The following is a 22,238-nucleotide window of genomic DNA, read 5'->3' as shown; positions in this document are numbered from 1 at the left end:
GTGCAAACACCCATCCCCCACTGTCACTTCACATTAAAGGGCCAAGCTTCAGAGAACAAGCTCTCAGTGACAGCTGCTCTCATTAACGGTCTGCTCCCCCAATTTCTCTCCCTTCTAGCCTTGACTGAAAAGAAAAACGAAAGAAAGCAATGAATAAAGCCCTCAAAACAGCCAGTCCCTAGACTAGGGTTCCTGGGATGAGGCTGGCCGGCAGCTCAGATGCTGCTTTCTTTGTGGTGTCCACTCTGATCGCCCCAACTCCCTGCCCCTCTTCTTGCCTCACCTGCCTGCCGAAGTGCCCTGGCCAGTCCCCGTGACGGTCCCTCGTTGTACTGTAGCTCCTGTGCTTGGCCTGGCTGTGAGCAACTAGACTGGGATTTTTTTGGAAGTAAGGGCTGTGCCTTCTCCGTCCCTCTGCCTTCAAGAGAATGTTCTCAAGAGTACTAGCTTTGTGTTGATTACACACGCATTCACTTACTCTGAGCTAGAATCTCTGAGAGGCCTTGGTGACACAGGGAGAATAACATATATGTTAACTAGGGTCCCTGTCCCTGAGAAACAATTGAAAGGGAGACACACGTCCACAATTTCAACACAGGGTGACGAATGCAGGAAAGCAGGGAGGTTATTCCAGGGAGACATGGGGCTGCAGCCAGACTGAAAAACCAGGAAAGGACCAGGGGCTGGCCTAGATCTCACTTCATGATTCTTACCGGGAATGAGCAAGGGTTAAACTAACAATACAAGCTGCAGTTGTGGTACTCGAACACGGATTCCTGCTGGACCAGGGTGAGTGCCCCTGAGTAGGGCCCAGGAAGGCACAATGTCAGAGGAGGTGCTCAGTTGTGTTTGCTGAAAAAAAACCCTCAAAATTTTAGCGTGAAATGTAATGTTGTACAGATTAAAAAAAAAAAAGTTTCTCTTTTTGACTCTTAAAAACAAAAACTTAGCAGGCAAAAAAAAGCAGAGATTCCTGAAGAGATAGAGCCTCAGAGGTGGAATGCCTCATCCCCCCTCACTGGGAGTCAGGGAGGAAGTACGTGAAGGGGTAGGTCATTTGAGGCCGATCGGAATGTGGTCCATCCCAAGGCCATTCTCTAGGAAGCTCTGTGACTTGATCGTACAAAGCCCTCAGGCTAGGAGAGGGCTTAGCCTTCGCCATACTCCCACCTCCCCAGCCAACACCTAGTTTAGGGTCTGACCAAGTCCTGTAAAGGTCACAGCGGGAAGGGTAGATGTTTTCCAAGCAGCTGGGAAGTGCTTCTGAATAGTAAGTGATCACCAAAGCAGCATGTGAGAAACATATGAGTCAGAGACTTAGACTCTTGACATGTGACCCGAGGCAAGTTTCTTCCCCTCTTGAACCCTGACTGCCCTAATGGATGGAGTGAGTGAGTAGAATAATATCTAAGACCTCTTGCTATTGCAACTATGAGCACGAACCTTCCGTATTTCTGGAGAAAAGGATTCACAGAATCTGTTGGATTAAAACTCCCAGGCTGGAAAGAAGCAGGAATTATCCTCATTTCACTGAAGGGCTCCTGGGGCAGGATGGCTCCTCAGACGCCAAGCAGAGAAGAGGACTGAGCTCCCTGGCTTTGGTCACTGAGCTGGAAACATTTAACAAGCAAGCCATCCAGGGCCCTGCTTGTGTGCTGAGAACAAGAGGCTACTTACTATGCAGCAGGCCACCAGCGCTCCTTGAGCAAACCCCGCCAGGACATCACTGGGATGGTGCTTGTGGTCAGACACGCGGGACAGTCCTGTGTAAAAGGCCATCATGATCAGGGTGAACTGCAGGAGGGGCCGGAGCAGGCGGGCCCCTCGCCAAGTGAAGCGGGCCTGCAGGTACAGCTGGAGGGAGGAGACAAAACGAACAGACACTGAGTGACTGGCCGCTCCCCTGCATTCTAGCCCCAGGTTGACACACGTGACATTCCCACACATGGAACCATCTGGAAGAAAGAGCATTCAACTTGGACTTGACCTCAAGCCCATGTTTTTAAACCTTGAGCCTGAGTTCCTCTACTAAACACTAAGAAAAATGGAGCTTTTCTAGGGAGGTAAGCTAATAAGAGCCAAGGAAAAGAATTCATGAGAATGGCCTTAGCACGCTGCCTGGCATGGACTAGACCCTCCAGAAACCTGAGTTTCCTTTTATCATCTTCTTGACGGAAACCAATTAAAGAATAGTAACTGGGGTTAGTAAAGGTTTCTTTTTTACAATTGATGACAACTCATTCAATGCACACGTGTGTTTTCCTGGAGATTACGGCTATACAGTCCCTACACTACCTGCCTCTCAGGAGTGTCATGGAAACACAAGCATGATGACGGGGTGGGGGAGGGTGGCTTATTACGATAGTCGCAAGGGAATGCTTCTGCTTCAAAAGAAAGCAACTCTACCAAAGAACAAGCTTCTAAGTCACCACTTGGAACCAGGGATTTTGCATTAGAATATGAGGAAACACATAAACCAACCAGACAATGCCAGAGAGCTTTCAAAGAGAGGTTGACAGAGACTGGCCTGGGTGGGGTAGAAGAGTAACCTGAAGAAAAATGGAAGAAAAAAACCAAAAAGCTGCTCTGGCTGAGGCAAAGAAGTTGCAATGACGTCAGCTGGGCATTGTCCCTTGGAGTTATCTTGCTGCAGTTTCCGTTCTAACCTCTGGGCACAGCAGACTTCTCAGGTTCCTGTGGGAACTTGGGAAATGAGGGGGAAGACACAACGGGACGAGGGGAACTTCCGACTACAAATCAAAGCAAGGCACTGGGAGACCAGAGAGAGGGGAAGAGAGCAGAGGGGAGGGGCTGACAGCCTAAAGATAGACCTGGACAGTGGCAAGGGAGTGACTCTGCCCTTCCTGAGACAAATGGACACCTTCTTTGGGTGGTCAGGATTGACAAGCCAGCAGTAAACCTGAGGAGATAGAAGAGTGGAAGATTCCAGAGTCACTCTTGCCCACGTAGGAAGAACCTCTAGCACTGAAACCTCAACGACTTGGAAGACAACTGCAAAAAAAAACCCAGGCCTGGAAAACAGCAGGCAACTTTATAATCACTACGAAATTATATAAATGTATTGTTGGGAAATGTAAGAACAACAAATAAAAAATAATAAAGAGAATGCACTGATGATGTTGGCCACTAAACAAGTGATAAAAACCAATCGTTTTATTAAAAATGCCCAGTTAAAAATCTAAAAGAAGAGATAAAATCATCATAATGGGGCCTTCCTGGTGGCGCAGTGGTTGAGAGTCCGCCTGCCGATGCAGGGGGCGCGAGTTCGTGCCCCGGTCCGGGAAGATCCCACGTGCCATGGAGCGGCTGGGCCCGTGAGCCATGGCCGCTGAGCCTGCGCGTCTGGAGCCTGTGCTCCGCAACGGGAGAGGCCACAACAGCGAGAGGCCCGCGTACCGCAAAAAAAAAAAAAATCATCATAATGGCCAAGATGATGCTATAAATAGTTATTAGCTTACCAAGAACTGCATAGAGCCTTTATGAAGCCAAGGACATAAAGGACAATTTGAATAGATCGCTAGGATTTTTATTTATAAGAACACCCATTTATAAGAACCCTCAACTTATAAACTCAAAAGTTAATATGTAAACTTAATCAGATTCCTAGGAACATCCTAAAAAGCTTTGGAGAAAAAAACCTTAAAAAATTATTCTAAAATTCACCTAAAAGGCCAAACCTGTGGAACTAGCCAATAAATAAATAAATACACTCACACACACACACACACACACACACACACACACACACACAGCTCAATAAATAAGCCAGGCACTATGATAGGTGCTAAGGACACAGAAATGAGAGGTTATAATTCCTGCCCTACGAGCATACAGTTGGAGGAACATATGAAAACATGTAAGTGCACTTATGGGCTTTATAGAAACTATGAAAGAAGCTGGGGGAACCAAGGTCAGTTACTAAGGGGAAGGTATACTTGACTTGAATCCTAAACACGAATAGGTATTTTCTAGGAGTTAAGGGGATGGTAGTGAGGGGGTGTGTATTCCAGGCAGAGCAAAGGCTTATAAGGCAGCAATCAGAGCGGCAGAGAACTTCTTGAAGTTCTGTAATAGCAGAAAAGGGGGTATGGGGCAGGGGATGGGAGAGGGGTGAAACACAGGGCTCCAGAGGCAAGCACAGGCAGCTCATGAAGGGCACTGGAGGTCAAACTAATGAACGTGGCCTTTATTTAGTAGGTCAGTCTTTCCCAAACCATACTCCATGGAATACTAAGGGTCTTTCTAAAAAAGATTGGTAAATACTAAATGTTTATTTTCATCACTTACAAGACATTATTTTTACAGAGTATCTACCTAGTGAATCACAATTGGGAAATGGTACTGTAAGCCATGGTGTAAAATGATTTTAAGCAAGGTACTCAGTACCAGAAAATAATCTGCAGGTCAAAGGCTACTCCCTCATTTCTGCTGAAATGACCCAACAAACAGCAGATTCTACAATCAAGAACCAAAGAAATCTCTTCCTTTTTGAGAGTGAGAATGATGTTGATAGCTCCAACTCAACCTGGTCTTTAAGACAATAGCAAGTTCAGGGAAGAAGGACTAGGCCATATGTAGTGTGACCACCATGGTCTGGCCTTCCTCCAGCCAGTCTTGGCCATGGACAGGGGCGGGGTGGGCAACGGAAAGGGCACAGGTTTTCACCAGAAAAACCTCATTGGGGAATTCCCTGGTGGTCCAGTGGTTAGGACTCCATGCTTTCACTGCTGAGGGTGTGGGTTGGATCCCTGGTCAGGGAACTAAGATCCCTTAAGCTGCGGGGTGCAGCCCAAAAAAAAAAAAAAAAGAAAAACCTCATTGAGCCTCAGTTTTCGCCCATGTGAAATAAGTGTAACAACCACTGTTTCACAGGCTGTAGCACAGATTGGTGCTAAGTGCCTGGCACCACGTACTGCTCAAAAAACAGATGCTTTTATTCTCTAACCATGGTTTTTTTCCTCTTAATTTGGACCTAATAACCTCAAGGTTTTCTCATTTCCCTCAATTTAAAAATCTGCAGGTCCTCAAAAAATGACTTTTCAAAATCCTCCATCTCTCCGGGCCTCCTCCATGTAGACTTTAGGTCACGGGCCCTGGAGATCAGGGTGGGACAGAGGAAGGGTGGGTTTCCCAACCGGACGAGGCACACATCTCCCCTTCCACCGACTCAGGTACTGAAGGCTGGAGCTTAATATAAGAAAAAAGCAAATACATGAGAGGAACTTGAGGAGGGAGGAAGAGACTTGTCATCAGAATAGCTTCAGAAAGGGAGTGCTCAGGAATAAGAAAGAAGTGAGGGGCCATCTTGGGGGAAAGAATCCCTTCGGGAAGCAGTCAGGCATGGAATGAGTGGGCAGATAGAAGCTCGTGCCCCCAAATCCATCAGTAACTGACACATTTATTGAGAAATGTCTCAAGATCTCAGGGTGGATCCTGGTGTCTGTAGCAGGGGCACAGCAGTAGCAAAGTGAATTTTGGGGTGAGACAGCCCTGATTCCAGTCCCAGCTCTACCACTCACTAACTTCTCTAAGCCTCAGTCTCTTTCTCTGTGAAACCGGCAGGACATCATCTTCCTCTTAGGGTTGCCAGGGTCAAATGACACATCACAGGACCCTGCCTGGCATGAGACAGGGACTCAAGGCACTCTTTATAGAAATCGATGTCACCCTTTCTCTTCGATAGATGAGATTGACTCAATGACTTTGCTGATTTCACCAAAACAAGCGAATTACTAAAGAAAGCGATTGCACAATGACCTTTCACCCAAGGACTACTTTCGATTTGAAAAGTCAGCTGAGGGCAACAGGCTTTGAGGTTGACCAAAGGATCTGATAACACCCTCTGCCCTACCCCAATCTAAGTGCTGAACGGATTGGATTTTGCCAGTTGAAAGCCCAGTTCACAAGAGCCACTCACTCCAGGCCAGAGGCTCGGGCCTCCCCAGAATCAGTGAGTACATTCTGGAACACCCTGCTCCCTTGGAAACCTGACCTGGGGATACTATGTAGGTCAGGAGGCTGCATTCATTCCCACTCCACAGGGGGCAGGTAACCCTTACTCAGGAGAGGGAGTCAAACCTTGTGGCCCCAAGGATGTAATGCCCTGTCCTAGACCAAACAGCAAGGAGCCTCTCCCAGAATCAAAGCTCGGGCAGGGGCTTCAGCGAAGTCCCAGGCACCCTGAAACGGGTGGTTAAGAAAGGGGTGAGCGCAGCTGGACAAAACCAGAAAGCCTAAATCAGCTTGACCTCTCCTGGGCGTCTGCAGCCCTGAGGTCCTGTCCTCTCTGTCTTTAATTCCCCACCTGTGTGAAGGCCTCTGTGTTCAGAGAATCCACTTCCTGTGCGTCAGTGCGATGCCACAGAAAGTGCCTGACTTGCAAACAGAGCAACTGGATTTGAATCTTTTCTCTGCTACACACCAGCTGTCTGACCCTGGACAAGGCACTCTGCTTCTCTGGATTTCTGCTTTCCCATATGTCACGTAAGGAGATTTGTTCACTTAAAAAAAATGCTGTGAGCATCTATTCTGTTCAAAGCTGTGAAAGACACAGACATGAATAAAACAAGTTCCTTCACAAAAAAAGAATATAATCTTTCAGTCCCTTTCTGGGACTAAGATTTTTCTTCCAGTTGCTAAAATAAAACTGCTGATTGTAGATATGGAGTTTACAATAGAAAGGTGTATGTCTGTCCCCCCCGCCACCCCCCGATGTATATGAAAGTCCTCGGCACACAGAACTCACTCCAGAAGTGGAGCTCTCTTCTTCCTGGTCTGAGCTTCAAAACTGGGATCCTGTGGAATTCTAACAAAACCTCCTTAGAAAGACCTGGCTGAGTTCAAGCCAGCTTGGGGCTGAACCAGCAAGTCAGACTGGGGTGAGTCTCACTGGTTCTTGCTAAGTCATTTGTGTTTCATTACACAATTTGCATACTGGTGAAACAGGTCTGTACTGTCCTCTGGCTTCATTTCCATTGCTCTTGGGAGCTCTCTGCTAAGAGTGAGAAGGAGGCTTTTGTCCTTCCTCTGTCCCTGCCCTCTTTCTTCCTGGAAGTCTGTCCAGATCGCTGACACCCACGGGAGAAACTTTCTCCCTTCTCCCATCTCCTCCATGGCTCAGGTTCACGTGCCTGGTGACTCTACGTGGTGCAGAACTGGGAAGTTATTCAACTACGTTCAGGACAAAGAGGAGTTTTTAGTTGACTTTTCTCCTCCTTTAGAAGGGAATCGGATCTTGTTTTCTGCCACTATCAGGGGGAGAAAAAGAAACTACTGGTTTGCTGAGCTCTTCGACACCGAGCGAAGTGCTTTAAATTATATCCCCTGCAATTGTTACAACCATCCTGGTAGGCAGACACCATTGTGCCCATTTTACAGATGAAGAGAGCAAGGCCAAGAGAGGCCATGTCACCTGCTCAAGGTAACAATGGGCCATGATTTCCACTGAGTAAGATTTGCCTCTTTTAAGTCCATGCTCTAACCACAGAACCACCTGGCTTCCTTAGGGAATTAGTGCTTTGCATGTCAAGTATTGGTCTTTTGTATTGGACTTCTGTCTCTGGAAAAGCAATCTGAGGGGACTATACAGGCGTCATGGACTAAAGGACAACCCGAATGGGACATATGGAACTTCAGTCTCCTCTAATTCACCTGTCACACCCTTTTATAGCACGCACGTCTCAAACACAGGCATATAGCTTTTGTAAGAGTTAGAATAGAAGAGCCTCTGACCTGATCTTAAGCTCAGGAGAGCCTGTAAACTGACTCAGAGCAGAGTTAATAGTCCTTTCCTCTGGGCTCCAATCCCTCAGTCCACCACTATCAGAGAACTTAGCCAACTGCTTTGCAACTATTTAAATATTTTTCAGGCTTTCCTCACAAAATGTGAGCTCTTTTGGTGTCCCCAGGTGCTCACACAAGGTCTGGCACAGAACAGGTACTCAGAAACTGCTGGATGGATAGATGGATGGATGGATGGATGGCTGAGGCAGGCAGGAAGAAGAGGAAAAACATCTGGTGCTGTGGTTTATCCCCCCTTGGAAACAACAATCTTGTTCCCGGAAGGGGTTTCACCAGACACTCCCAGGATCTGTGGGCATGTGTCATGGGCATACCAGACCCCACTGCTCCAGGATTCTAAACATGTTGAACAAAAGCTCAATGACTAACAACCAGAGGCCAGAGAACATGGCTATCAGAGCACAGCCACTTCCCTGGTACCCAACAAAGCCTCTGACACATCCACAGTATTCACGGGCACCACAGTGAAGAGTCCAAAGGCAAACAGTTCAGCAAAGAGGCAGCAAAGGCCTTCCCTACATCACACAGGCCCTCTGTGATCTATCAAGTCAGTGATGAGGAGATGAACAAAGTTCTGATTGGAATGGAAAAGGAGCACGGCCTGGGAGTGTCAAAAGACGCGGGATTCATCCATCCATCCATCCATCCATCCATCCGTTCATTCGTTCATCATTCATTGCATACTTAAGTATCAGACACTGGGAAGTGAGAAACAGCAGTGAATCAAGAGACCAAAAACCTCTCCTTCATGAAGCTTATAATTTATCTGGTGGAGATACACAAAGAGTATGTCAGATGGTGAGAAATTGGGGGAAAAAATAAGGCTGCAAAGGGAGTTAGGGAGTATAGGAGGGGGCTTCCAGGAAAGGCTTCTCTGACAAAGTGTCCTGAGGAAGGGGAGGGGCAAGGTGCAGATTCCCAGGAGAGGAGCTCGGCAGTCCGAGAAAGGCCTCACTCGAACTTGCTGCTGCCTGGTCTGAGCTGCAGAAGGAGCAGCTGGGGCTGACGGCCCCCAGGGTCTTCTCAGCTCTCACTGCACCCTCCACGCCCTGCTTCCTACCAGCCATCAAAGCCCTACTCAACTGAACACCTGCAGATCCCGCATCACCATCCTCCTTTCCACCTGTGCACCTGGCAGTCCTTCCAACCCTCCCACCATCCCGTGACTACCTAAGAGAAGCCTTCCCCGGCTTCTGCTCCCCACTCCAGCTTAGCCAGGGTGCCACAATTCTGAGCTTCCATAATAACCTATACACCCCGGGCCCTCCTGTAGCACGGACCAGACTATCGTTACTGTCCACCTGTTCCTCCAGACTGAACTCCCCAAGGGCCATGCCCATGCCTTGCTAATCGCTATATCCCCACCCCTGGCATGCAGCTTGGGGCATAATAGCCACTCACTAAATACGTGCTGAATGATGCATGTTGAAAGCATAGGTGAGTTCCTTGAGGGCAGGGCCCAGGTCTGATTCATCTAGCAGCCCCAGAAGGCAGCAGCGTGCCTGGTACAACAGAGGTAACTCCAGGTGTGCTATGTGAATTGGTGCCTGGCTCCTGTGTTGCCATTTTATCCAGACAGCCAGGCCATCCTCAATCCCTGACCATGGAGGCGTGGGGCCAATCCAGATGTGGTTCTCTGGAGTTTAGACCAGGGCTCAAGGGTAGGAAGCACCGTTTATGTTTATATAGGCTGCGGGATTTCTCTGATTAGAATTTGCATTAATCTCTGACAGGCCTTAACCTCATACTTAAGCTTCCATGCCCAGAGATAATTTGGTGTTTGGAGCATGGTTTTTCCAAGCTATCCATTTTACAAATCAAAACCTAATATGGAGCGCCCCCCAAAGCCACGGGAGGCTCTAGACGGTGGCTGGCACTGAAAGGCCTGGCGAAGGGATGGCTGGCGCTTCTGGTCCGCCACTCTCTGAACTCCATGGGAATCTGGGCAAAACTGTCTCTGAGTGCCTCCCATCTTCTCTTTCAGCACGTAGTCCAAACTGCTTTTAAATAGAACCACAGAGATTGAGAATCAGAAGACACCTTCTAATTCCACTCTTACATTTGATGGATGGGGAAAGCAGGGCCTAGAGAAGAAAAGTGGCAACAACTCTGCAAAAACAGACACAATTGTCTCCCCTTGACAGACGAGTATACTGAGGTTCGAAAACCTAAGTAATCAACTCCCAGTTCCACAGCTAGTAATTGGCATGGCCAGAGTCACCCAGGTCTGTCCAACTCTAAAGGCAAACATTGTCAATGCCATGCCCAGCCGGTTCAAACGGGCTTCTTCCCAAGGCTACAGAGAAGCTGTGGATCACAGGCTGCCTTCATAAAAGCCCACGGGGCTCTGTGGGAGGCCGAGTGCAGCTCCAGCACTTCCTGCAGCCCAATATAAAAGCCCTGTGGGAGGAGTCTAGGGGCTTCTCTGATGGACTGCAGGATTTCCCACTTCCCCAGACAGGAGGCAACGGTGTTCTTCAAAAATTCCTTTAGAAAGCTTTGCAAATTGGACTTTCAAAGAGTTGAGATTTCTGTGTAATATCACTTAAAAAGGAGCCCTGGTGAAGGGCACTGTCCTCCTTACTTCTTAGCTCTTACCTGCAGAGGTTGTTTTAAGACAAGATATTCTTAGAGCTAAAAGGAGAGCCCTGTGTTTGCACGTTGTATATGTGGGTGTCTGTGAGTTGTGAATGTGTGTATGTTTGCAAGAGCTCTGAAGAGTGTGCGGTGTGTGCATGGGGGAGTGTGTGTAAAAATATGCTTCAGAGATGAAGGATTAAGGAGGCTGTCTTCTTTCTTCTTCTTTCGTCCTTCCCTCCCTCCCTCCCTCCCTTCCTTCCTTCCTTCCTGGAATATAAAGGCACTATAATTTTTTCCTCCCTCAAAGATGCAAATAAACATTCAATCACAATCTACTCCTCACCCATCACCCCCACAGAGAGCTCTTGCTATAATCATAGCTTCCAGGAGGTGATGGGTGCTGGGGGTAGGGGGGCATCTCACCCATTAAAGCAGATCTGAAGAAAGGCAGGTCACCTTCAAGCGACATTGAAATTAGGGTTGGAGCTTATATTCTGTAAGTTTATCCTGCAGAGGTTTGTCTGGCCTTATTTTTTGTCGTGCAGCACAATGAAAAGAACATACAACGATGCTGGGGTCATGAGGACCAGGCTTCGAATACCTCTTAGATTCAGGTTTGTTTGTTTGTTTGAAACTGAAAACAGTGTAATCAAAACACATCTCATGGGCTCCCCTGGTGGCGCAGTGGTTGAGAGTCCGCCTGCCGATGCAGGGGACACGGGTTCGTGCCCCGGTCTGGGAAGATCCCACATGCCGCGGAGCAGCTGGGCCCATGAGCCATGGCCGCTGAGCCTGCGCGTCCGGGGCCTGTGCTCCGCAACGGGAGAGGCCACAACAGTGAGAGGCCCACATACCACCAAAAAAAAAAAAAAACCAAAAAAACCCCCACATCTCACCGGGTTATTGAGAGAATTGAAAGGTATAGCTTGAGTGCGACACAGTGCCTGGCACCTAGAAGGTACCAGAAACCTGCCAGCACTTTTACTTTACAAAACACTGAATTATATTCTGTAAAATTGCTTCCAGCCCTGGGTAAAATATAAATGGAGTAGGAAACAAAATATTGCTGCTAAATTGTCCTTCCTAAGAGCAAAGCAAAAACTAAAACAACAACAACAAAAAATGAAGAATGGTGGGAAGTGCGCTCCATGAATTTTTAAAATCTACATTTAATGTTTTTAGAGGTCGGGGCCTACCTCTTAGCTCTGTATCCTAGGTAACAGGAAGCCTGGAGGCCTCCAGACTTGGAAAGGATTGGGGGAACAAACAAAACAAAACAAAAAAAACCTCTCGGCTGTTTTTCAAACTCCTAATTATGCTTTTCAAATAAGTTGGAATCAAAATGTTCTTTTTCCAAACAGCTTATGCTCCTCTGAGCTACATCTGACCTTTCAGCGCCTTCTCGCTCTGAACTCCATCAAAGCAGCCAAAAGCAGGAAGTGCTTTGGCACATGGACCTCATTCAAGGGGAAAGGAATGGCAGTGGGACCATATTTAATTGACAAAGAGAAACAGACCAGCGGCTGTCTGTCTGTGTGGCAGCTGGAGGGGAGCAAGGCGCTTCACCTGCACCATCCCGGCATCTCCAGGAAGCATGGCATGGCGAGGCCAACAGGGGACCTCAGACCATGGCTCTACCACTATCTGAAGGTCCTCCAACACACTACTGATCCTCTCTGGGCCTTGGTCTCTGGATCTGAGCAGTGGGGCCAAGGATTCCCTCCTTCACTGTGCTATTATGAGGTCACGTGTGCTCAGGGATGCAGAAGGATTCTGTAAAACTCAAAATCACTCCGTAGTCACACAATGATTTTTAAAGCCCTTCCATCAGTAGAGGGTGGGGGAGGAATGGCACGGAGAACATTACGAGGAATTCGAGCACAAGGCATGGATTTGAGCGACAGTTCTGGTGTCTACGTAAACTTTGGCAGTTTGCTTTAATTCTCTAAGACTTACTGAGTAATCCTTTCCCACAGTAGAGATAATATTACTTATAACATAAGGCTTCTGAAAGGATCAACTGAGTTCATGGATTTTCAGAAAACGGTGCTTATTACCATAAAATGTTATACAAGTGTCTTTATCACTTAATCATTCCAAAATGGGTGCTCAATCCTTATCAAGCAGCCATGGTAAATATTATTTTTATTTGAAACATGGGAAAAGTCTGGAGAGTGAAACAGCTTCTGCTAACTCAGTGGCAGAGCTCAGAACAGAAGTTAATTCTTCTATCTAACCTCTTTTTCAAAGATTTCTCGGTGAAGTCTGTCCCTAACGATTCTGACGGCTCTTTGCACAGACAGGATTGAAGCTGGGGCTGGACTCCACTGGAATCAAAGTACTTACCACCAAATACAGCATGGTGTACATGGAGAAGGAGGCGTGGCCAGAGAAGAAGGACCTCCTGTAAGAGCAAGAGAGGGCAGTGTAAGGGCCGTATTCATATCCCCGAATACGGTACATGTCCGTGCATCTTCCCTCCCTAGACAGTGACCCCGAAAGCAGCACTGCCTTGTTCATTTTTGCATCCTTGGTAGTGGATTGCCCGGAACCTAGCGGGCACCCATGAATGTGTGAATAAACGAAACAAAGAAAGAAAGAATGAACGAATGGACTTAGCAATGCTCTATCGTAACTGTTTATTTACTATCTGTCTCAATCGTCTGACTGTGAGTTCCTTAAGAATGCGGACTCTGCTTTATTCACCCATCTAAACCGGGGCCCAGCTCTGAACTTGGTACCCTACTAAGTAGGTGCTCACTGAACTGCCTACAGCAAAGGCATGGACACGGTGCCACGGGAGGTGGGGTCTCACCTGGCTTCCTGGACTTTGCTGTCGTCGCCTCTGCATTTGTAGTTTTGAATGTAGCCCTCGGAGCAGTTGATTTGACTGAAATCAGGGTTGCAGACGCTCAAGAAGTGAGGACGCAGGCGCCCTATGGAGACTTTGGCAATGTCTGTGAAGGACTGGCTGATGGCGCAGCCAAAGAGGAAGCAGCCCACTTGCTTGTAGAGGGCTGCCACATAGGGATTCTGAATCGTGGACCGGGACTTCTCCTTCAGGTAGTAGATGCGGTAGAATTCCCCTGTGATGATCTGAAAGACAATGGATGGGGGGTTAGGCAGTATCAAGACCCAGCAACAAAAGTGAGCCTGTAAAGGATATTTACTGACATAAGAGATATTCAGTACATAACTCCAAGTTATAATCTAGAACATCCCAATTTTCTATTTAAGAAGTATACAGACATAAATATGCACCGGAGAAAAGATTAATGTGCTAACACAGTCATTTTTTCCTTTTTTTAAAAAGTTCTACATGGCCATATAGTACTTTTGTAACAAGAAAAATATGCACTTGAATATATTTATATGTAAATATATAATATATAAAAATACATAATATATAAAAATATATTATACACACACACGCATATATTTTAAAACAAAGACAGAGACAAATAATGACTTAGCTATTAAAGAATCAAGATCATGGTCTGAGGGCCTAAGCACATTTCCGGATTCTGGGATTTGGGGTAAAGGATCACCAACAATGATGTAACTTTACACCGGGCCTCGATCCGTGCCGTGTCGAGCCACGGCCGAGGTTTCTGTGGGAAAGGGCGAATGCCCCCAGACCCAGTCCTGGGTTTGAATCCAGGCTCTGCCACCTACCTGGCGTCCTTCTGAAATAACTTAAATCTCTGCAGTTACTGCCGGAAAGGTGGTAACATGGATGGGAAATGCCCTGTTGGGTCATAGAAAGTGATTCTTTCATCTTACTCTTTAGAAGTAGCGCATGATGGAAAGAACACTGGCCTACAAACCAAGAAACTTTACACAAGGCACTTCAGATCATGCCCTTCCTCCATCCCACAGTGCCCACTCCTTCATGCTTAGGGGCGATATCACTACTTAAAAGAGAAAAAAAAAAGGGCCACCAACCATTGATTATCTATTGCATACCAGTATTTATTTTTTATACACTTTATTTTATGAACTCCTCAGGACCACCAGGAGGTGGACTGAGGCTGGGGGAGGGAAAGCACCTTAACCAAAACTGTCGGGTTTTACATTAAGAACGGGGGGTGGGCAGCTGATTCAAAACGCCTCTGCTGCCTACACAGCCGAGGACCTATTCTGCGCTGGTGATGCACCACCACACAGCCTGCTGCCCTTGTCTTAACTCCACGGCACAGCCCTGGCCACTTCCTGGACGCAACCAGAGTCCAGGGACAGCGATGTTCAACTCACCACTCACCACAAAGTCCCTTTCACACTTCCTCACGGGGAAGGCTGATGAGCCACACTTGCCCTTTCAGGGAACAGAGAGCATGTTCACAACCACAGGGGAAGCAATAGACTGACACATCCGGGCAGTCCTTCTCAAAGTGTCCCGTCATTCTTTTACAGCTGGGGAAGGCGTCGAGGCTAGGGATCTGATCCAAGTCCAGGGCTCCCAAGTCTGGGGGGAGGATGGCCATGAAATTCCAGCTGGGCCCAGGGGCGCGGCGAGCAGGTGCAGTCGTGACAACAGCTACCAGCACGCTAACGTTTATACAGTGATTCTGTGTTCATAAATACTTGATATTTCTAAGTGCTACCCTTTGGTTTCCTAGATCATATTGAGTTTCCTAGATCATATGACTCTATATTAGAGAGAGCTGATCAAAGGCCAGTCTGGTCTGGCATCCTGGCTTAGCCACTCCCTGGGAGAACAGGACGATCCGATGAATGAACAAATGAATGAAAGGGAGCAGGATGGTGGTCCTCACAGTTGTTTTATTGCAAAATTGGAAATGTCATCTAAACATTACTAAGAGTCCTTTGACAACATGCTGCAGAGATTAAAATCTGAGAAGCCTAGCCGGTCATAAATGAAAGGCTCCATTATATATGGAAGAAACTGAGGTCCAAATTAACTCACATCTAAAGATTAGACCCAGGTGTTCTAACCCTCCACCCAGCATTCTTTCCTACCATTCATGGTCTAATTCCCCTTTTGAACCTGTTTATACTTTTACCTTATGTAACCTTACAGGCTAACACATTCCAGATGTTTGTTACCACCATCATGTTCTCTCTTTCTTATTCTTCTTTATTTATAAATCATGCCCACGTGACGTTAGACCTTGGGGGGAAAAGCACTAAACTAGGAGTCAAGAGGCCAGGGCTCGAGTCCCTACTCACTGAGTGACTTGGGATAAGTTAGCTTCTCCATTTGCAAAACGAGGGCACTAGACTCCGTGATTCATTCCTTCATAACGGCAAAGACATTTATTCCCAGCTCTCCTGTGCCACCTCCACCAGTAGCCTCCCAACCAAACAAAGGTAATAATTAGTAGCAGAGGAACGGTACTTCCTCGGAGACGACACCACAGGCAAGGAGCAGAACCAAAGCCCCATGAATGATCCCTGCCCTTGGATTGCTCCCGAGTTCCTTGAGCCATCCACTGCCACAGATTAAGAAACTGTTTCTAAATCGGCATGGCCTGAGCGTGATTTCCTATCTGATGCTGAAAAAGAACATGTGGGTTCCCACTGCACATCAGCATCTCTTACATCATTTTATTGATGAATCTCAGGGGAGTCGCCTCTCTGCGTCAGCCATCTTAGGGAGAACGGGTTTGATTACACCTCAAGGACTGTTTTCAGCTCTAACATCCCTTCATTCTAAAACTGCAGTTTTCAGTGCCACAGTCTCGCAAATAGCAAGCTGCTAATTAAAATGCTTCCTCCTCTCGTGGGAAGATGAAAAAGAGAATGTGTGATGGCCCCTCAAATTCCCAATAACAACCCTAATAATACTAGCAATCTTTTATGTTTCTTTAGCAACGTACAGTTTCATTTAATCTGCAACCTGTGAAGACAATATACCCAGTTTACAGGTGGGAATACTAAGGCACTGAGAAATAATGACTTATCTGAAGGATGTGAGGCTAGTAAGCTTCCAGTGTTAAGAACAGAGCCCAGGTATTCTGACTCTCAAGTTGAAAGACACACAGAAGAAATACATCGAGATCATTTTATTATTTCTATTGTTATTAAAAACAATTTCCACTGTAGAATGGCAACTGCGTGTTTTCGAGGACAGGACCAGGCTGAAGCCATTTAGCAGACACATGACTCCAGGACCACATGGCTTCTGGGGCAGCCCTGACAGATCTTGGAGTTAATGAGCAACAAATTATGTATTTTCTCCATCCCCTTGTACAGAAGGGTCGGGGAGTCGACAACACAGCCATAAATCATCATTATGAACCAGCCCGGGTTTGGCTTCTTGTAATCCTAACCCTTAAAAGACCATTTAATGAAATTCGGGCTGCCCAAATACCTCGCTTCTGCAGAAGAGGCGAGGGCTTAAATTGTTCTCCAACACGTTACACACGTAACTCTGGAGTTCCAGATTTACTGCTTTCGGACTTTATTCATTACTCACAATGTTTTTATTCCCGGGTAATAAAATAAGCTCTTCCCTCCCCCTCCCTCTCCCCCCTGCAAAGGCTCTGTCCCCACTCGGGCCCATACTCCTGCCCCTGGAGCCCTCATTTCTGCTTCAGTCAGCAAGGTTATGATATGTAAATTTCACGGCTGAGAAAAATGCCTTCAATGTGGATCCCTTTCTGAAACAGCAAGCAACAGATTCTGGGGGTGATGGCAGGCTGCCAGCGAGCAGAGAAGAATTCTCCCCTACCTGCCTTTTAAAGCACTTGGCACGGAATCTGGAAACTAATAAAGTGGGAAAGCATTGCAATTAAGCTACGAGTGGAGAGAAAGGGATCAGTCAATAAGTCCTTGCCCGAGAATGGCCGCAGTCTGGAGGGAGGGAGTCTCCAACTCTCAGACAGCTCCTCTTCCTGCCTTTTCTGGTGTACAAGAGCTCAACTGGCCACATATTCACAAATATTGAACTGTTCCGGAGGGGAAATTTGGAGATACATTAGGAGAGACATTTTGGAAAGGAGAGAGCACATGGTGGTGAAAGAAGCACTGACTGTGGAGCCAGAAAAACCTTGGTCTGAATCCCATCTCTTACCTTGGACCTAGATAAGTGACTTCACCTCTCTGGGCTTAGGTCTCCTTGTCTATGAAATAAGAGTAATATCTTGCCATGTACACACTACTATAGTTAAAATAGATAGCCAACAAGGACCTACTGTATAGCACAGGGAACTCTGCTCAATATTCTGTAATAACCTAAATGTGAAAAGAATTTGAAAAAGAATAGATACATGTATATGAATAACGGAATCACTTTGCTGTACACCTAAAACTAACACAACATTGCTAATCAACTGTGCTCCAATATAAAATAAATTTTTTTTTAAAAAGCTCAAAAAAAAGAGTAATCTCTACCTGACAGGATTGCCAGGGGATTCAAGAAGGTGGTATATCAGGGGCTTCCCTGATGGCACAGTGGTTGAGAGTCCGCCCGACGATGCAGGGGACACAGGTTCGTGCCCTGGTCCGGGAAGATCCCACATGCCGCGGAGTGGCTGGGCCCGTGAGCCATGGCCGCTGAGCCTGTGCGTCCGGAGCCTGTGCTCCGCAACGGGAGGGGCCACAGCAGTGAGAGGCCTGCGTATCGCAAAAAAAAAAAAAAAAAAAAAAAAAGGTGGTATATCAAATGCCTAGCACCTAGCAGAAGAGCCATGCAAACATTGTTTTTTTTTCTGCCCTTGCAAAAAAGAGAAACAAAAAATTAACACAGGCATACCTCATTTTATTGTGCTTTGCAGATATTGTGAGGTCTTTTTTGTTGTTTGTTTTGTTGTTTTTTTTTTTTTTTTACAAACTGAAGGTTTGTGGCAGCCCTGCGTTAAGCAAGTCTATCGGCACCATTTTTCCAACAGCATTTGCTCAATTCGTGTCTCTGTGTATTACGTTTTGGTGATACTCATAATATTTCCAATTTTTTCATTATTTCATAATTATTTCATTATTATTATATTTGTTATTGTGATCTGCGTTCAGCGGTCTTTACTGTTACCACTGCAAAAAGCTTATGATTCCCGCAAGCCTCAGATGATTGTCAGCATTTTTTTAGCAATAAAGTGCTTTTTAATTCAGGCATATACATTGATTTGTAGAGATAATACGATTGCACACTTAATACACTACGGTTTAGTGTAAACATAACTTTTACATGCACTGGGGAAACAAAATTTCGTGTGACTCGCTTTGTTGCAATATTCACTTTATTGCGATGATCTGCAACTGAACCTGCAATATCTGTAGGAAATGCCTGTACTTTTATACAAGTACATCTTTTCCAAGACAGTTCTAAGAGCCCCTTGGAAAGGAACATTCCACACTAAAGAATGTGGAAGTACCACCCCTCCAGGGTAGAACCAGAAAATATGGGTATGGAGATGTTGGTTTTGACCATTTTATCTAGGATGCCTTTTTCAGGGGAACAAAGCAGAAGGGAAGTCTAAATCCCAGGCAGCGAGGGCTGTTTACAACAGTCCCCTCTATAGATTTTCCCAAGAAAAGACTTTTGCACACAGTGTCCCAACAATCCGTCTTTCAGAGCCTGAGAACTCATCTTCTTCCCCTGCTGAGTTCGAAGGACAAACTTCCCTATATTCTGATCTGCTTGAATGATAACATCTGCACAGCCTGTTATGGCTCACAAAACATTTCCCTATCCACTGTTATCTGCTTCTCACAACACCCTATGGATTACTAAATTATTATCCGTACTTTGTGAGTATGACGAAGGCCAGAGAGGCCATTGAATCACCCTCAGGTACAAGGCAATGGGCAGTGGCAGGGCTGTCGCTGCAGTCTGGGCCTCCCGTGTTCTGTCCAATGGCGTCAAGCTAGCGTTCTCTTAGAAGCCCTAGCAGGTGGTGGCAGGATGGATGTCTCCAGGGAGACAGACGTTCCTTGAGCACCTGGGAAGGTCATGTAACCCTGCCAGGCACGTGCACATCTAGATCCCTGCCAGCCACAGAGCACCAAGCTCCTCCTTCACATCTCAGCTCTGTGGATTAATGACCTTCTCTCAGCCCAGAAGAGATTCATTCATTCAACAAACATTAAATGATGGAGAATAATGGAGAATCCTTTTCTTCACATTATTTCTCAGTTCCAAGGGAAAGGAAAAATGTAACGTATCTGGGTCCTGCTTCTAAGGATGGAGATACATGTAGCTGTGTTTTCTTTGAGCTGAATTCTCCAACTACTACAAAAAAAATGCAGTATCTTTCGTGACGAGAAATAACTGATGAGAAATTTAATATCCCATTCTTCTCCCACTAGGTTGTCTTCAACCTCTTGGCAGGAGATCAGTGCCTGACAGATCGGGAAAGGCAATGGGAACCTAAATCTGTCCAAGGCCACCAGTGGAGATTCTGGGCTTTATGGGTAGGTCAAAACTCCAATATCTAGAATAATGGACAGCAAAGAAGCCAGAGAGAGGTCACCATAGAAGCTATGAATGGTTGAAATCAGTAGTGGCTGCCCTAAGCCCACAAGCTTAACAAGGAAGGCAGTTTGAAGCGTGAAGCATCGTATTTTCCAAAGTCAGGGACTCACAGCCATGTGTCTCCTAGATGACCAGCTCTGCCTATCCATGCAAGAGTCTCCCGACTGTTCTCTCTGTAACATTGCCTATTGCCTACCTCTCGTTCCTTTTGACCTTGAATTTCCTAACGTCCTTAATATCACCACTGTGCTTTTCTTCCTATTTCTCAAACACTTTTCTTCTTCCAGTGGCTCCACTTTTGGGTTCTACCAGATAAAGGTAGGTCTTCCTAGGGTTGTATCCTTGCCTTTTCACTGTGATCTCAGCTGCTCCAATAGCTTCAATGATTACCTCTGTGAAGATGACCTTCAAAAGGGCACCTTTCTCTCTCTAGTTTCAGCTTACCATTTACCCCTATCAGTCTTGTTCCAATCTTCTGCCAAATCACCCAACTAGTTAGTTATCAAACCGATGTTATCAGCATGTCAACCTGACCAAGTCACACTCATTGCAACTTCTGCCCCAAACCTCACTTCTCTTCCCTTCATTTCTACTCAAGATGCCACCAAACATAGAACTGCAAAGACAGGAAATCTTAGACCCCTCCGTCTCCTCTCCCCCACTGTCATCAAATTCTGTTCATCTCACGTTTGCAAGGTGTCTCACATCCATTCTTGCCTCTCTCTTCCCCTTGTATTACCACCACTGTGGTTCGGGCCTCATCCTTAACCTTGGTTGGAAAATTGACCCAGTAGGCTGAAAATACTTTCATCAATCTCTAGGCAATTAACTGGAGTAAAAAGTCCTCAGCACTCAAGGAGTTTCACAGCCTTGCAGTTATCTCTTCCTACTTTATCTCTGTCTACTCCCTTACACTCTAGTTCTCCAGCCAAACGGGTCTGGCTCGACTACTCTTGAAAACACCCTATTGTTTCAGTCATGGTGAAGCCATCCCCTCTGCCTGGAGTATCAGGATCTCTGATGAAAGTCTCGCCTCTGCTTCAAAGTAGAGCTCAAGTGCCGACTAGTGCACTGGGTTAGAGTTTGGGCTCTTTGACTCAGGAGTCTTGGACAACTGAGCTCTATGACTCTCAGCCCTCTTATGTGTACAAAGGGGGATGATATGATGACAGTACCAAGAGCTCAAGGGTTGTCGTGATATTAAATGGGACAAGTGCTCCATGAAGGATGATGATGATGGCGACGATGAAGCCTTCACCAATGAAAACAACCTTCAGTGATCTTCCTCTCAACTCCCATAGCACTTTATTTACACCTTAGACCATCTATAGCATTTGGCCTGTTTTGTCCTTGAAGCTCTCACCTCTCTGGGGCCCACCACCCTGCACAGCCCTGACTCTCCTCTAGCTCTCAGACCAATTCTTTAGTCTCCTTGAGGATCTAATGGTACAGTCAGTCTTGTACTTGCCCTGCTTCCCCTTTATACCATAAGCTCCAAGGACAGTATCTATGTCTTGTCCATCAGCTTCTAGGCCAAGAGGAAGCCTACAAGCTGCCTGCCTGTTCTAAGGAAGGTCTCACCCAGAGATTCTTCACAAACCACTTGCTACAAAACACCATCCCACACTGTCAACCTCGGGCAGCCATCTGCCCGGTGCTCTAGATGTTTCGTCTTCCTCTATACATTGAGATCTCTACACCAGGAACTAAAGATTTTCTAGCTCACTAAATAAAGAGCACTCTGCATAGCCCCTAGCACTGAGGGGGTCTTCAAGGTCAGTTCACGCGCCGGCTCTGAAGCCAGACAGACCTGGGTTTTCATTCCTGCTCCCCATTCATTAAGCAGAGTAACCTCACACTAGCCACATCCCCCTTGTAAGCCTCAGGACCTTCCCTCATTTGTAAAATGGGGTAAATAATACCTACCCCCTGTAGCTGTTGAAGAGGACTTAAGATAAGGCATATTAGTTTCGGGCCCACTAGATAGTTCATCAATGGTATCCGATCCTCTACCCCATCCCCTAACACTAACTCACGCAAACAGATTTCCCAGCCCCCTAAGCATTATCACTTTAAGTGGAGAATATCACCACCTTCATATTCGACACATATTCCAAATAAACCTGAACTCTTAAGAGTGATAGTAACTAAGGAAGAATTTCTGCAGAGTATGGGGCGTGGAGGGGAAAGGGAGAAACCTAAATCCTAACCTCCATGCCTGTGTTTGTTATATCGCAAATAGGGCCCCTTCCCCCACCTCACCCCCAGGGGTAAGAAGGTCTCAGAAGAACTCTGTAGCTGTCTGATCCGGGATGACACAGTTGAAGGATTAACAGGGCCACTCTCTGTTGGTGGTCTTGATAATTGCACAGATGTAGTGGATTGTAAACTGGGGAACTGGGTC

General features: G+C 46.5%; 1 protein-coding gene across 2 annotated transcripts in view; it reads right to left on the bottom strand.

The window, feature by feature from the left end:
- The window catches only part of PLPP3 (phospholipid phosphatase 3), an 83,309-nt gene that overhangs the window by 13,596 nt on the left and 47,475 nt on the right, over window positions 1-22,238 (bottom strand). For both annotated transcript variants that reach the window (XM_004273800.3, XM_033435417.2), the window contains exons 3-5: window positions 13,217-13,497; window positions 12,748-12,805; window positions 1,678-1,854 (exon numbers count right to left, since the gene is read on the bottom strand). In XM_004273800.3, the coding sequence (XP_004273848.1) occupies window positions 1,678-1,854; window positions 12,748-12,805; window positions 13,217-13,497 (516 nt within the window). The remainder of the gene's footprint in view (window positions 1-1,677; window positions 1,855-12,747; window positions 12,806-13,216; window positions 13,498-22,238) is intronic.

The sequence above is a fragment of the Orcinus orca genome, chromosome 1, assembly GCF_937001465.1.
Source record: "Orcinus orca chromosome 1, mOrcOrc1.1, whole genome shotgun sequence".
Classification (NCBI taxonomy): domain Eukaryota; kingdom Metazoa; phylum Chordata; class Mammalia; order Artiodactyla; family Delphinidae; genus Orcinus; species Orcinus orca.
Note: the sequence above shows the minus strand (reverse complement) of the source record. Positions and strands in the feature narration are given on the sequence as shown.